Genomic DNA, 15,385 nt, shown 5'->3' with positions numbered 1-15,385 from the left:
GAACTATCTGATAGTGTTTTAGAAGAAATGAGCCCAATAATACTCTGTACTGAAAGTAAGTTGTTTAAATGTTCTCTTCATTTTTCTATTAATGCAAAAACTCATAGCTGGACCTCCATCTTTTTGTAAAGGTAGTTCAATGTTATATGCAGAAAAGTTAACCATATATTAAATCAGTTATATTTGCAAATATACTATTTGGGGAATATGTAACAGAGTTTCACAGCTTAATATCAAAGGGTTTAAAAGGATTCATCCAATTTTGGAAAATGTGATGGATTGCGAAGTAAGAAGTGAAATTTAAATTTCACCAAGGGCTCTGTCCTTGGTCCCCTCCTCTTCTCTCTGTACACAAACTCGCTCGGATCTGTCATTAGCCTGCATGGTTTTTAATACCACTGCTACGCTGACGACACCCAATGAATTCTGTCCTTTCTCCGCTCAGAGACCCAGGTCGTCGCACGCATCTCTGCTTGTCTAGCTGACATCTCTCTGTGGATGTCTGCTCACCATCTCAAGCTCAACCTTGACAAGACTGAACTGCTTTTCCTTCCGGGAAAAGATTGTCCCACTCTTGACCTAACAATCAACATCGGCACCTCTATTTTTTCCCCGACTCAGACTGCAAGGAATCTAGGTGTGACCCTAGATAACAAACTGTCCTTCACTGCAAACATCGCTGCTACAACCCGCTGCTGGAGATACACTCTTTACAACATCAGGAGGATACGTCCCCAGCTGACCCAGAAAGCGACGCAGATTCTGGTCCAGGCTCTCGTCATCTCACGCCTAGACTACTGCAACTCCCTCCTGGCTGGTCTACCTGCATGTGCCATCCGACCTCTGCAGCTCATCCAGAATGCAGGACATGGTTAAACCGTACACCCCAGCACGTGCACTCCGCTCTGCATCAGCCAAACAGCTCGCTGCACCCGCACTGCGAGTGGGACCCAAGTTTCCATTAGCAAAAATATGTGGTTTGCTATCCTGGCTCCAAAATGGTGGAATGATTCTATAATAATTCTGTTTTCGTCAAGTTTGTATCTTCTTGGTCGAATGCACTTATTGTAAGTCGCTTTGGATAAAAGCGTCAGCTAAATGAAATGTAATGTAATGTAATCAATCCTTCCTGCAGAGCTGGAGTGAGAATGAATGCATTTTCTAATTGATATATTAGTGCTAACAGAGTTCAAGAAAAGCAGGGTATGGTGAGGTTATTCAGAAAAATAATAATAACTTGGACATACAGAAGGGTCTGACTTTGAAATGTAAATCATTGGAAATCCAGTCAAAATAAATAGGAGCTTAATTCAGTTAAACTGCTGCTGTTATGTTACTTATGTTACGTTATTTTATTTTTTTTAAACTTCTCCATTTAAGACTGCCAACTATTTGTTATTTGTTAATTACTACACATTAAAAAGAAAAAGCAATACGGTAAAAATAAGGGTGTAAAAAGTGATATTATACATATCACATATTAGCTCCAGTGCTTGAACGAACAACACTAAAAGTAAATTAAATAGAAAAGTCAAATTGAGCATGATATTGAAAATAATGTTGACAATGATATTGAAAAAGTTATAAAAAGATAATACAATGTAATGTGTATCGGTATATACAAAATCGCTATTGGTGATATTATCTACAGTCGATCCGTAACAAAGATGAGATGCTGGATGGCAGACATTTGTCTGACATCAATTGTTATTTTTGTTTGTGTTTTGGTTAGACAAATGATTTAGATTTAACATTTATAATATCATCTAAAGAGTCATCTTTAGATGGTATTTTCATTATACTCAGGACGAGGCATGGCTAGCTGTTTGCTTCAAGTGTTGATGCTAAGCTAACAAAGGTATTCTGATTCCGAAGCTGAGCTAACCCTGTCCGGACTGACTGACACATGAGGGTGAGGCCTTTCTTCTCATCTCATGCTGTACATGTGTGTGTGTTGTCCTCCTGTGTGTTGAAGCTCAATTATTCCACCGCACACCATACAGTCCTCTTCTACTGTGCATGTTTAAACAGTTTTACATTCATTAACACACCAATGAGAGGATGCACAGCACAGATCCGCATACAGGCACTCCATGCACACGCACACGCACACACGCACACGCACACGCACACGCACACGCACACACACACACACACACACACACACACACACACACACACACACACACACACACTCCGGAGCTGCTGCAGACATGGCTGCTCACATCAAAGGCGGCATGGATCTCAGAGGAGCTGATGGGACTTTACGGCAGCTCGCCTCAGGCCTGAGCGGGGGGGCTTGAGCAAGGGGGCCTGCCCCTCCTCACACAGCAGTGGTAGAGACCTGCGGGGGGGCCAGAGGAGCAGAGACACACCCACCATAGTCTGTGGTGTCATCACTACGGGACGGCTGAAGCAGGACAACTCGTGTCTCTTTCCACTCAACAAATGTAGTAAGCTGTTGATTTGCTTCCTACACTGGCTCGATTAAAAATGTCTGTATTTTGAATAATTTACTTCATAAATAGATAATACAAGCTCATTATAAGGATGCATCAATATTCTAGTGATACGCTGAGAGAGGAGTGAGGTGTTTTTTACTAGAGTGTTTGGTTTCACCCAGCAGTGATTTTCTTGCTTATTTTCTACACCTCAGAAGGTGGTGCCTTCAAGGGCTTCTACATGAGTAGTACAAATATAATTTGGAACCAATGTCTGTAGGGCGATCTGTAAACATCCTAAAATAAGGGTGACAAAAGACAAAAAACACAAAAGGCTTATCTACACAGTGTGAAAATAATCAGGGAACATTTCCCCATGCTTTTAATCAGAGCATGCTACACATTGTTCTGAAAATACTTAAAGGCACTGATACTGCATGAGGATTATTCTGAGAAATTCCACACTGCCTTCAATAAACAGGGGGTGAAAGGGAGGTTGTGGCTCAGTGGGTAGTGTGCTGATCTTCGTATCACGGGGGGCACTGGTTCGAATCCTGCTGCAGTCAAACATTCCGCTGTGTCCCTGGACAAGACACTTCACCCCAAATTGTTCTTGTGGGGATTGCCCACAGTATTGAATGTATGTAAGTCACTTTGGATAAGAAGTCCATCGGCAAATGATATTACGTGTAATGCAATGTGAAAATTGAAATAATTGTTCATTTTGTATGTTTATATCTGTAGCTGACAATATGACTGGAAGTTATTCATCCAAGCATCCATTCATTTGCTCACCCTAACAGAGTGGTAATCCCTATCCCAGAATACACTGCACAGGTTGTGACTCAGAGAAATGTAATACATTCAAAGTACAGGAAACGAGGGTGCTCCTGCTCTCCTCTGATGAGTGAAAGCATTTACTGAAGGTGTTCTTTGCTTTATGAACAACACTAAGAGAACATTTAAGCAGGCACCCTTCAAGTCTGATTTCCAGAAGCTTTTAAGTCATGGTTAGTTAGATGCAACATAATATAGCAACACTTGTTTTTGTGGCCAAGAAGCACATTAAGTCAATTTGGGACAATTTGCCAAAGCCAACGTGGGGATAAATAGGAAATATAATATTTCAAATTAAAAAGTGAAGGAAAACTTGAGTGCACAATGGTGCATTACCAAACTAGACAACTAGTCACAATTATTTTTCAAAAGGTAAAGGGATTACCAGTTGCAAGACAACATTTTGTTTCATGGTTCCATTGTTCACCCCTAACAGACCAATAAACACATGAAGCCCTCATGGGAGATTGCACCGACCTGTAGACGGCCCTCTTGTCAGACTCCAGCTGGGCCTGGGGGTCGAGGGTCACACTGACGGAGGTGTTTCCTGCTGCAGAGGCTGCTGGGATGTGGACCTGTGGGGTCTTGGTGTTCTGCTGAGTGGTGCCTGTCATCTGAGGACACAGAAAACCACACCAAAAATGATTTAACCCTTCAACTTTTTTTCACTGCTCATATTGTTTTCATATTGGTCTTTAGATTAAGAGTTTAAACTGAGGAGGGTGAAATGATGTTTGCTTCAGTCCTCAGTACGTAAGAAAAATAATTAGCCCCATACTGGTCACGAGGCTGTAAGTAGACACTTCAGTGGATTGAGCTAAATGCTAACATTAACATGCTAACATGCATACAGTTACCAAGCCCCACACATTCGTGTCAGTCACATGAACTCATTTGGGCCCAAAAATACTTTTTCACACTGATGTTAATTTGAAAAGAGGCAACTGTGTAAATCAGACTATTGTATTTTACTTCTTTTTTTTATTTTTATTAACTTCACAGTACGGAAAAACTTCAACAGCCCTGAGGTGATTAGGGTAAAGGAAAATGTTAAAAAGCACCAACATTCAAGGTTCAAGGCTTTTAGTATACGGACAAAGCTACAGTGTAGTTATGACAATGACAATCTTAGGTCACAGGCTCCTTCAACAGTGCAACACAATAAAGCTGAAAAAAATAGTGAATGTTATGGATGTTGTTTCAAAGTTCAGGTGTTTAACAGTCTTATGGCCAGTGGGATGAAACTGTCCCTGAGTCTGGTGGTTTTAGTCCAGATGCTGTGGTACCGCCTGCCGGAATGAACCGGACCTCACCTCCAACGCTGTATCAAGTTCTCTTTATAAATCCATGGCCATGACACAGCTGGCCTGTTATCATTTCTCAGGTTTATCATTTACCATGTCCCTCATCTTAAGTTAACATGCATTCATTTGTTACTTAACACTTAACAAAAGTACAATGGAGCCTGAGGGGGATCCTTCGTTTGCAACTTGTTTGAATACTAAAGGTTAGGATATCAGAGCATCTTTCTTGGAGAGCCATCTATAATCTGTGAGATATTTAAGTATGATCCAATATAGAACGAAATGGAAACATACATTTAAAGAAAGTAATCAAGAACGAACGTCAATTAATGTATCTATTTATGTATTCCTGTCAATATGAATCATCTAGAAAGAAATGCAGCTGCTTGTTGGGTTTGAGTCATATTTTAATCAATTTTCATAAACTATAAGGTGCACCATGCATCCTATGCCGACGGACTACCAATGAGGATGTAGCTGTAATGAATCATTGTCAGTAATGTAGCTTGTAATGAAGCCGGTAAGCAAAATAGCCCAGATAGAATAGATTTAATAATTGATCAATCTTAGGTAATATATACATTCAATATATTGTTATTCAATTATAAATATTCAATTAGTTGTTAGCAACTTAGCATGTGTGTTCACAACTGGCCACAGCTGAAGCCACGTTTGGTCTGGCACAGAACCATCAGAGTGTCTGTTGGTGTTATTTGTGCTGTGAGGGGGGGGGGGGGGGGAGTGACATGCTTCACGAACACCATCCGTTGTCTTCTTTATCCTTTTCCATCCCACTTTTGTCTCTCATTTGTTCTCTCTGAGGAAATGAGTCTTACAACCCCCACGCATTTCTTTTTTTGAGTCGGGTGGGGTGGGAGGAAGCTTCAAGTCTTAATCCCAGCACCAAATGGGAAATAAATTAGCTTCTTCACACTTAACTAGCTCTCATTTGCATTTACTGAGCGCACAGACTGCAACTCGGAGCTCTCCCATTGCACTATTCCTCTGGGCGACCAGACAGAGGTGGCGTGGACGAGGAGGGGGGGGGGGGGGGCTTATCACAGCCTCATCCTGCCACAGGTACACTACATTCAGCTCACTGACCTGTGGGGGGCATCACGTGTGTATTTAACACTGCACGCTGGGGCCCGACCTCTTATTCTCACACTTTGACATACAGTATGTATCACTTATGTCTTAATTATTAAATATAATTCAACCTCATGAAAAATCATTGTTATATATATTCCTATAGAGACTTACACTTGGGATCTGTGAGACCTGAGCTGTAGAACAAGGTTACATACAATGGATGTTCATTTGCTCTGTGAGTTAACAATGGTTTTACACAGCACCAAACCTAAAAAATGAGTAATCTATTTGGATTTCTGTTATTGGTATTTTATTTATTAACAATATTTCAACACATTAATCATTAGTTCATGTGAAAAAAGTGTGTGTTAACAGAACCCAAAGGGAAAACTATGAGTTGTATTTGCTTTGATGTCAGAATGAAAAGAATGATTCAAAAAATGAATAATAATAATAATTTAACAAAATAAAAAGTATCTACCGGTCCTATGAAACCTTGGGCAATATTTTTATGCTATACTGATTATGAAGAAATTTAACATTTAAGGTAATGCATGTAGCATTAACAAATATATGAATATATGACTAAATAGGTAATTATTTATAAGGTTTAAACACTGAATGCTAATCAGCCTACGTTTGAATTGTCCCAAGATAAAATTCATAAATTGATTAATCTGATTGGCGCACAATATGAACAGAGCACAGATTACACAAATACAAAAATCTAAACAATGAATGAACCTGAGGAATAGCTTTTTGGGCCTTTCACATTTCTTTACTCTCGAGATTGAGTTGGTATTCAAGCATTGATGTAGAGTCTGATAAAGCTCTGACCTGTTGGCTCTCCTGGTACGATGGTGGAGGAACGCTCTGGGTGGCCATCATTGTCACTGCAGGTGCTGGGGACACATTTTGCATCATGGGATAGCTTTACATTTAGACTGTGAAAGAAACACAAGAACAAATACATTCAGTGTATAGAAATAAAGGAATGATTGTTATTTCTATCACAGCAGCAGCCAGCAGGTGTTTCTATGATTAAATAATGTGATTCTCACGCTACATCTCACTCCTGCCTCTCACACTTCTTTCACCCTTCTCCATTAACTCATCTCTTGTTTCTGACTCCCCTCAGTCCCCCTCAGCATGTATTGCAGAGCAGACTGTCAGCCGGATAATGTATTAATACTGAGTGATCTGACAATGCTACCAAGCAGAAAGAAAAGAGAGCAACACAGACTCAATCATATGAGCCTTTTACAGAAATACTTTACATACCAGCAGGTTCATAATGACACCGCAAACAAACCTGACTACTTGTTTACCAATTACAGACAGCTATGCTTGTTTACTAATTACAGTACAGCTGGCATTAAAGCAGTGCATTCTGGAGGAGTCACCTTGGTCCTCTCTGTGTGTTGGCTGCTGGTGCTGTTGTGCTGCTGTCTCCGAGCCAATCAAGAGGGCTAATTAGGGCTCTTGTTGGCGGGCTAATTGCTATTGGCCGGGACCCCAAAGGGCTGAGGGCGGTACTCTGTGGAACACCGCTGTAACCCCCCCCCCCACACACACACACACACACACACACACACACACACACACACACATACACAGACCCCCTACCGCAGCAATTAGGCTCAGCAGGTGTTCCCTCCTGAAGCTACATATAACCTATGTGTACACACTGCATGAAAATGTCCTGTAAGTTACCAGTTTGACCTGAGGGGGGAAAGGCTGTTTAGATCATAGATCATATGAGGGTAAACTTTATCAAAGCTTTCTAACCGTACTGCTTTATCCAATATAAAACCTATAAGCCTGGAAAAACGGATGTATACAGACACTATAAAGTTCAATATAGCGCTTTTAATGGACTTCAACATTCCTTTAAAATCAGGATGTTTGCTGAATATCTCGAGCCACTGGGGAAAAATATTTGTAATAATCACAGCCAGAATATGAAAGGATCATGCGAATACTATAAATGGAAATACAAACTGACATCATAACAAATGTAAATATACCATAAATGGGCTACATGTATTAATGAATACCCCAGACCCACTTCATAGGAATATTACAGGAACATGAATGAGTGTGTGTCTAATTCTGGCATAAAGGAACTCTTACGCTGCAATCAGCACTTTAAAAACCTGCTCTATGCTCCTCCTGTAGTTTCACTCATCTGTGAGTTGAGCCCTGATTTATCAAATAAAAAGTCTCTTTTCAGGTTCTAGCTGAAACACAGGAAGAGATGTGAGCAGCTGATCAGGCCAAACAAATCATCAAGTTTCCCGCCACTGAGCTGGTCCTCCACTGATAGCCAGACTCAATGTCTCAGACTTCTCCATCAGACACAAGACAACTGGCTGAGAGCGTCTCCATCTGAGAGGCATCCAAATGTACCACTGCTGCCACCATGTTGGTGTTAAAGGATGGTTATGTTTCATTGACAATTCGTAATTTGGCGTTTTAGTCACAAATCTGCATGTTTTATCTTGTCTGTGTGAAAACATATACTGTGTGTGTGCTGTGTATGCATCAGAGTTCCCGTTAGCCGGTAATTACCAGACTACGACCGGTAGAATATGCTGAATACCGGTAAATCTAAATCTCTCCGGTGAAAGCGTCCGGTCAAAATATATTTCCCCTTAGCGCAATACCGCATCAGTTGCGTCACTTATGTGACAGACAAAACAGTATGTGACAGACAAGAATAGTCAATTATAATGTCTGTCTCTAACACTTAATATAGAGAAAGAGATGTCCTGTATGGGTTGATTGTGCGTTGATCTGTTGGTAATGCCTCGAGGTTCCGGTCAGCATGTAAACAAATTCATAATGCTGCGCTATACTTTGCGGCCTCACCCGGTTGCATAGCGACGCTTATTGTTTAGGTGTCTTTTAATAAGCAGGTAGTCCTATCATTAGCTAGAACTAGCTAGATCTGATCGATATGGACATAAACGCGAGTGAAGTCTAAACTGACGGGAGAGAGAGATCAGCTGCTGCTGACGAGTCGACACGCAGCACTGCATGATCACATGCAGCGTTGAGCGGAACAAAACACACACTTCAGGTTAGCATATCACACGTAGCTATTTTAATTAACTCTCAAACTACCTAAACTAGTTATAGATAGGTTTAGTTTTACTGTCGGGTCACTCATTACTGGATCCGCGAGCTGCTTGATACTGACGGGCTGCAGAAGAGGGAGAGAGTGCTCCGTTTATTATTCCTGTGTTACTGTAAATTAAGGTTCACTTTTGAATAATGTAGTTAATCTACTATAAATAGTTTGTTTAATATAGAATCATATCAATTTGTTTTAAAGCTCAATAAGAAGACCTTTGACCGGCACTTTTCAAATTGTGTCCGGAAGATTTCAACTTTAACGGACATGTTGACCGGTGAAAAAATATTCTAATGGGAACTCTGGTATGCATGTGTGTGTGCAAATGGTATTTCATTTGACTTGATTTCCTCCCATGTTTGTATTTAGTGCAGCACTAGATGTTTTCAGTGTGTGTGTTTACACTTCTGTGTGTGCCGTGTGTGTGCCTCTGCGAGTCATCTTGTGTACTGATTGCGCCTCCTGGTTTCTCTTCTCATTCCAACTGGTATCAGCTGAAATGCATCTTCTCTGTTATCAGTGCTCATTTTAATTGCAAATGCAGTCAGCGTGATAATGATTAAATGGAAAATTGCACATTAATTGACGAGACTAAAGATAAAGCAATTCCAATTACTGCAGTATTTTAGGCAGCCTCTCAAGTTTCGCCATCCCTCTAAGGAATGGGCCACCAAACGCCACATTTGAGCAGGCAATTGTGCATCCATAAATGACAAATATGCGTACAAAAAAATGCCATGCAATGTTTACTACAGCATGAAAGTACGCTGCAAAAACACCAACAAACAGGACGATTTTGTTTCAACAGTCAAATAAAAGACTCACACAAGCAGACAATCTGATCAAACTAAAAGTCAAACTCTCTATGACAAAAGAGACGATAATCATGTGGAGCTACTCTCTCTGAATTTGCCATAAGTTTACTGTAACACCATAAGTCATACAATTAATTTTGAGGACGAACGACATGTTTGTTCCTCAACAAAGGCCTTTGAATTATTACAGAGTTCATAATGCATATCAATTGAAAAGTGCCTGTAGTCGCAATCCAAATTCAAAAGCAAGCATAAAATAGAAAATGAGAAGTAGGCATAACATTATTCCAACAAACATCAAAGGGTTTTGAATTTGGATTGGAGCAGTTGTACCCTTTCATCGGATTCTGTGCAGCAAGAGAAGCTTCTATTCAACATTCAATTTCCAACAATCCTCAGACAGAACGGGCCTCTGCTGCGTTGATGTAAGGTGAGTCTGTGGCATGGCTGCAGTTACACCCCGTTTACCACCGCATTGAAAAAAAATGTGATCACTGCCTCTGGCCTTCACACCCCACCATGTCCAAAGACTCGTCTGCTTCGGTATGAAAGGTGAATTTATTGTACAGGGTTGAACTTATATCAAATGTGGAATAGGAATGCTTCCTGCTGCAAAACCAAAGCAACATAAAACCTGATCTGCCATGTGGTTCCAACACAAGAAGTGTCACAGAGAACATTTCTTGCACTCCGGATTGTGACCTGTCAGGGGTTTTGCACCGGATGATTAAAAGTAAACGTGTGGTGTACAAAGATGTGACTCTCTCTCTTGTCAAACTCCAAACCTGAAATAACCACTGTATGTCACTGTAATCTGATTTGAGCTTTACTCTCTCTCTCCTACAAAAGGATGGGGAAGAGGTACCGCTTCATGCAAGCAACTTGTAGGCTGTACAGTAATACGTCAAGCTAAATGCTAACATCAGCATAATAAAATGCAAATTGTTTGTGAGTTTAAGTGCCTAGCATTAGCATACAGCTGAGGATGTTGGTAATGTCATTAGATAGTTTGGTCATTGATTGCCAATAGCGTCAACACATTTTGCTTCATTTTTTTCTTTAAAGGTCACCTATCATGCTATTTTTAACCAATAGCAAAGGTCTCAGATATATAAAAAAATATAAAAAACATGTCTATAAAGTGTTTTGCTCAAAATACCAAACAGATCACCCATTCTAGCCATGCCTCATATCCCTCCATTTCACTTCCTGTTTCAAAAGTGCTGATTTGGGGTATAGAGCTGAGCTCATGCGGGAGATTCTACAGTGATGAAGCGCCATATAATGGATTATCAAGGATTATTTCTGAAACAGTATGGAGCTCATAGGCTTTCTCTCTTGCCGGTTATACCACAAGGTGAGTTCCTTTTTATTTCCTGCTTCTTCACACACATGCTCTCCAGTACAGGTTAGCTCTGAGTGTTAGCGATGCTAATGTAAACACTGACCATATTACGTCCAAAACAGTCAGGCATTGTTTCTGATAGCAACGTTTCTGATAGGGCCGTTGGTGTAAAGCCAGCCTATATTTCCGGTATTACGTCATATCGGACGCAAATCTGGATCAGCTCCGTTGTAGCCCCGTTTTTAGAGATTTGGGTATGGAGGAAAACAGAGAGGGTTTTATTTTCTGACGCTGCATGAGTTCCACCACATATTTATGTATAAAAGACATCAAAAAGTGCATTTTGCATGATAGGTCCCCTTTACATCATCATCATCACATGTTACTTATTAGACTCTTTTATCCAAAGCGAATTCCCACAGGAGCAATTTGGGGTGAATTGTCTTGCCCAGGGAAACAACAACATGCTGACTGCAGTGGGGTTTGAACCTGTGACCCCCTGATCCCAACACCAAGGCTCTTCCCACTGCGCCACACGCCTCCCACTTTAATGTTACATCTTTTTTTCGTGTATTACTGGAGCATGTAAAGCTTAAGATAAAGATACAATCATCAGCTTTGAAGAAGGAACCATGGGGATCGGATAAGCACAGCTGACCTTGAGAAAATCACCCTCCATAACGTCTTTCCACCTTCAAGCCAGACCTACCGGACTGGACTTCTCCAGGACGGAGTGATCCAGAGGAGAGAGGTGAGAGCTGTAAGCAGAGCTAACCCAGCTAGCATTTGTCCACTACCCAGCCTGCTCTTGGCAATGTATTGTTGCAGGAAAATAGGATCGATTAAATAAGAGTCTACCCCAGCAACGTGAGATCCAAAACTGCATGTCCACATCATCTGGATAAAGCTATTGAAATTGAAAAGCGAGCAATCTTTTCTCAAGGAACTCTAAATTCTTAATGCTGTTTTCATTGAACTAGTAAAAACCTCTCAAAATCCATTAACAGGGTGTTTCTCAATGTCGAGGACGCTTGCTTGGTAGCACATGTCTTCCGAGTCACTTGCTTCAGAAGCGAGGCAAGAATCCTTCCTAGCCTCGGAAAACGAAGAATGGTGGAACATGCTAACAGGTGTGCGTCATATGTGAGGCCCCGCCTTAAATGGAGCGCGATTTCCGCCAAAGATTTGGAAATTGGTCCGTGCACAAAGCATTGTGGGGATTTTAGGCGGCGGAGTCTACACATGTGCAGCCTCGAAATTTCTCGCTACGAAGTATGCTGGCCTCAGTAGAATTCCAAGTATGCTGGACATTGGAACAGTCCTTCGGCAGCACTCGATAACGTAGTATACTTGAAATAGTGGCTCTGGAGCAGCCTTCCTCGACATTGAGAAACACCCACAGACAGCAGTCTGCAATTCTGAGAGACATTAGACAACCCCTATGATACCAGTTTCTTTAAAAAAACAAGAAAAACAAGAAAAAAACTACATGGCTTTTATGACTTGACAAGCGATCGACTATCTGATTCTCAGAATCCTGAAGCTTTCAAAGAGAAATACATGAATGAAAACAGAAACAGTGTATCACAGCTTTAAACTCAATGGAAGATTTTGTAGAAACTATGGCAGATTAGAGCAACCATCTGATACCTGATCTGATATAACACACATGCATGAGGGAGAGAACCATTGCGGTGGTGACGAAGTCCATAGGGACTTGACTTGGCAACTGGAAGTTCACCAGTTCAAGTCCCGGCAAGACCAAGTGCTACCGAGGTGTCCCTGAGCAAGGCACCGTTGACTACACTGCTCCCTGGTTGCCGTTCAGAATGGCAGCCAACTGGTCCTAACACTAGGATGGGTCAAATGCAGAGAAACAATTTGGTTGCATAGTACCTGTAGGCCTACTGTGTAATGACAATACCAGAAGCAAAAGCCTCTCTGGGATAAAAGGAGCCAAGAAGCTGTCATTTGCACACCCTCCCATCAAAATCTAATTTCATCTGCCCTGTTTGAGGTTGTTGGTGAAGAGGTTGACCTGCAAATGCAATGAATAGCATTTGGAAGTGGGTATGTCACCTTGGTCAGATATTATGCATCTTGAAAGCCATGCAAGAGAGGACGATGAATAAATAAATCAAGTGTTTTTGAATATGAGTAGGATCTAATCATGGCCTTATTGTCAGGCCTGATTTACAATGCAAACACAGAGAGGAGAGGCCTTGATGCCGTCGAGTAAAATGGTGGAGGGAAGGGTGGAATGGTAATGAGAATAGAGCAGGGGAGGAGGGGCCCTGTGTACACACTTGTGGTCAGACTCAACACAACACAGAAATGTGAAAAACACAGAGCGCAAGCACCCCCCCACACATAGGAGTGAGCATCCATGCAAACATAGGGATGCATTTTAACGAACAAAGTCCAACATTAAACACAGAGATCGCAAAGCTTCAACCAGTGTAGTCCTGAGGGCAATATCACTCACTGCCTCTCGCTGTAATGCACAGGCACACTTACTTACATACGTACACACACACACTCAGAGGCGCAAGTGCATACACAGCCCGAGGCGAATATAGTCTCACTAGTGGTCTAAGGGCTACAAACCCCCGTCAGGCCAAGTCCACACTCCCACACCACCTCATTAACCTGAGCCGGCAGCCCCCCTCCCCCCCACACCCAGCCTCCAACACCCTGCTCCTCACACTTCCAATTCATACAAGTATCATTTATTCACCAGCGCTTGTTTATTGGACTCATCCCACCAGATGGATAAGGAATGGATGTGAAGCCTGGTGAAGGACACCTCAACATTATGCTGGAGCTAGTAACTCTGAGTTCAGCCACATCATGGAAGAACAAGCAGTGCTTCGTGGCGGTTGTTTGAAAGGTTTTGTGTCAAGAACAAAAAAAATAAGCATGCTGGTTGATAGCTGGTTGATGTGCTGTGATGTTATGAGTTGTATATTGCTCTTGAACACAGCTCAATTCACTCGAATGGGGGATAAATGAATTGAAAGTATATGCAAGAAACAGAAAAGAGTAAACTCTTCATGCTAGCAGCTCTGTGAGGCTGCACAGTAGTACTTCAAGCTAAATGCTAACATCAGCATGCTAAAATGCAATTTTAGGAAGTTCAACAACTGTCATATCTGAGTTCCACACATTAGCATACTGACAATGTTGGTAATAACAACATTTTTGCTTAATTTCGTTTAATGTTGTAATAGAGCATGCATAGCCTATCACAAAGCAGAAAAGCAATGGGATTGAATAAGTGCAGTGGACCTTGAGAAAATCACCCACCATAACATCTTCAACCTCCAGGCCAGACCTGCCAGAGCCAATGCTAACCAGTGAGCGCCCGGGAAAAGAGTGAGGATGTTCCGGAGCAAAGCTAACCCAGCTAGCACGTAAAGACGTTTCCACTACCCAACCTGCTGCCTGGTTGCAGGAATTTAAGATGGATGACATTAGAGTTTTACCCAGCAACGTGTGATCCAAAACTGTTGCTGTGCATGTGCACATTGTCTGGATTAAGTATCTGCCATTGAAAGGTGAGCCGCAGCACAGAGTGCAGGACTTTGTGTCCGTTGTTTGGAAGGTGTTGTGTCAAAGTAGAGAAATGTGATTTGATACCTCTGCAGTGTTCTAGAAGTGTATTAGTACACTGTGAAAATTCAACATGTTGCCAAGTATATGTGTCTAATGTCTAGTCAGCATATGTCTTTACACTTGATATAAGACATATCAACTTAAGAAGAAAAAATGCAGTGAGATATAGGCTTTGGTTTTAGACAATGCATCTTAAGTATCTTGTTAAGTCAGAGACTTTTGAAAATATCTTTTTTTTTGTATAGTATATCAGATAAACAAATGCCGCTGTGACTTGTTTTCAGAAAACACATTTATTTTGGAAAATCACCAGCTAACATGAGAAAACAGAAACCATTTCTGGTTTATTTTGTAACACAACATTGCCTGATTTTGGTAAAATATAGTTCAAAGTAATCTTTCCTAGCTAATTACAGGATCTCAATCATCTTATTTCATTACATTTTACCAAGCTAATTTTCACTTGTTCTATAGCAGAATGTTTTACTTATTTTCAAACGAACACACCTTGTTTTCCTATTTTTTACTTGATTTTGGAGCAACATTTGTTCCAGTGTATTACCCTTTAGCAGAAAGGGCCTGTTGCTAAAATAGTACAAAGGAGAAGTAAGAGCTTCTATAATCTGTTATCACATTTGGCTGAGCAAGTACCGATTTACAATATGGCAATAGAGCGTGGGGAAATACATACACAAATAATCACCAGCTACAAAGAGTCACCTGCAAAGAAATTGCAATGATCAGAATCTCTTATAGTCCCACAAATGTAAACCCTAAACCTACATTCAGCTTACGTAATA

At 41.2% G+C, this 15,385-nt stretch overlaps 1 protein-coding gene across 4 annotated transcripts in view; it reads right to left on the bottom strand.

The window, feature by feature from the left end:
- The window catches only part of pknox2 (pbx/knotted 1 homeobox 2), a 107,373-nt gene that overhangs the window by 31,638 nt on the left and 60,350 nt on the right, over positions 1-15,385 (bottom strand). For 2 of the 4 annotated variants that reach the window (XM_079651650.1, XM_079651652.1), the window contains exons 2-3: positions 6,512-6,618; positions 3,756-3,892 (exon numbers count right to left, since the gene is read on the bottom strand). In XM_079651650.1, coding sequence (XP_079507776.1) covers positions 3,756-3,892; positions 6,512-6,598 — 224 coding nt within the window. In that variant the 5' untranslated portion in view covers positions 6,599-6,618. Of the gene's footprint in view, positions 1-2,225; positions 2,345-3,755; positions 3,893-6,511; positions 6,619-7,077; positions 7,227-15,385 lie in introns of those variants that run through there. The other 2 variants (XM_079651651.1, XM_079651653.1) reach the window with 2 other exon arrangements.

Source organism: Notothenia rossii (assembly GCF_949606895.1).
Source record: "Notothenia rossii genome assembly, chromosome: 9".
NCBI lineage: Eukaryota > Metazoa > Chordata > Actinopteri > Perciformes > Nototheniidae > Notothenia > Notothenia rossii.
Note: the sequence above shows the minus strand (reverse complement) of the source record. Positions and strands in the feature narration are given on the sequence as shown.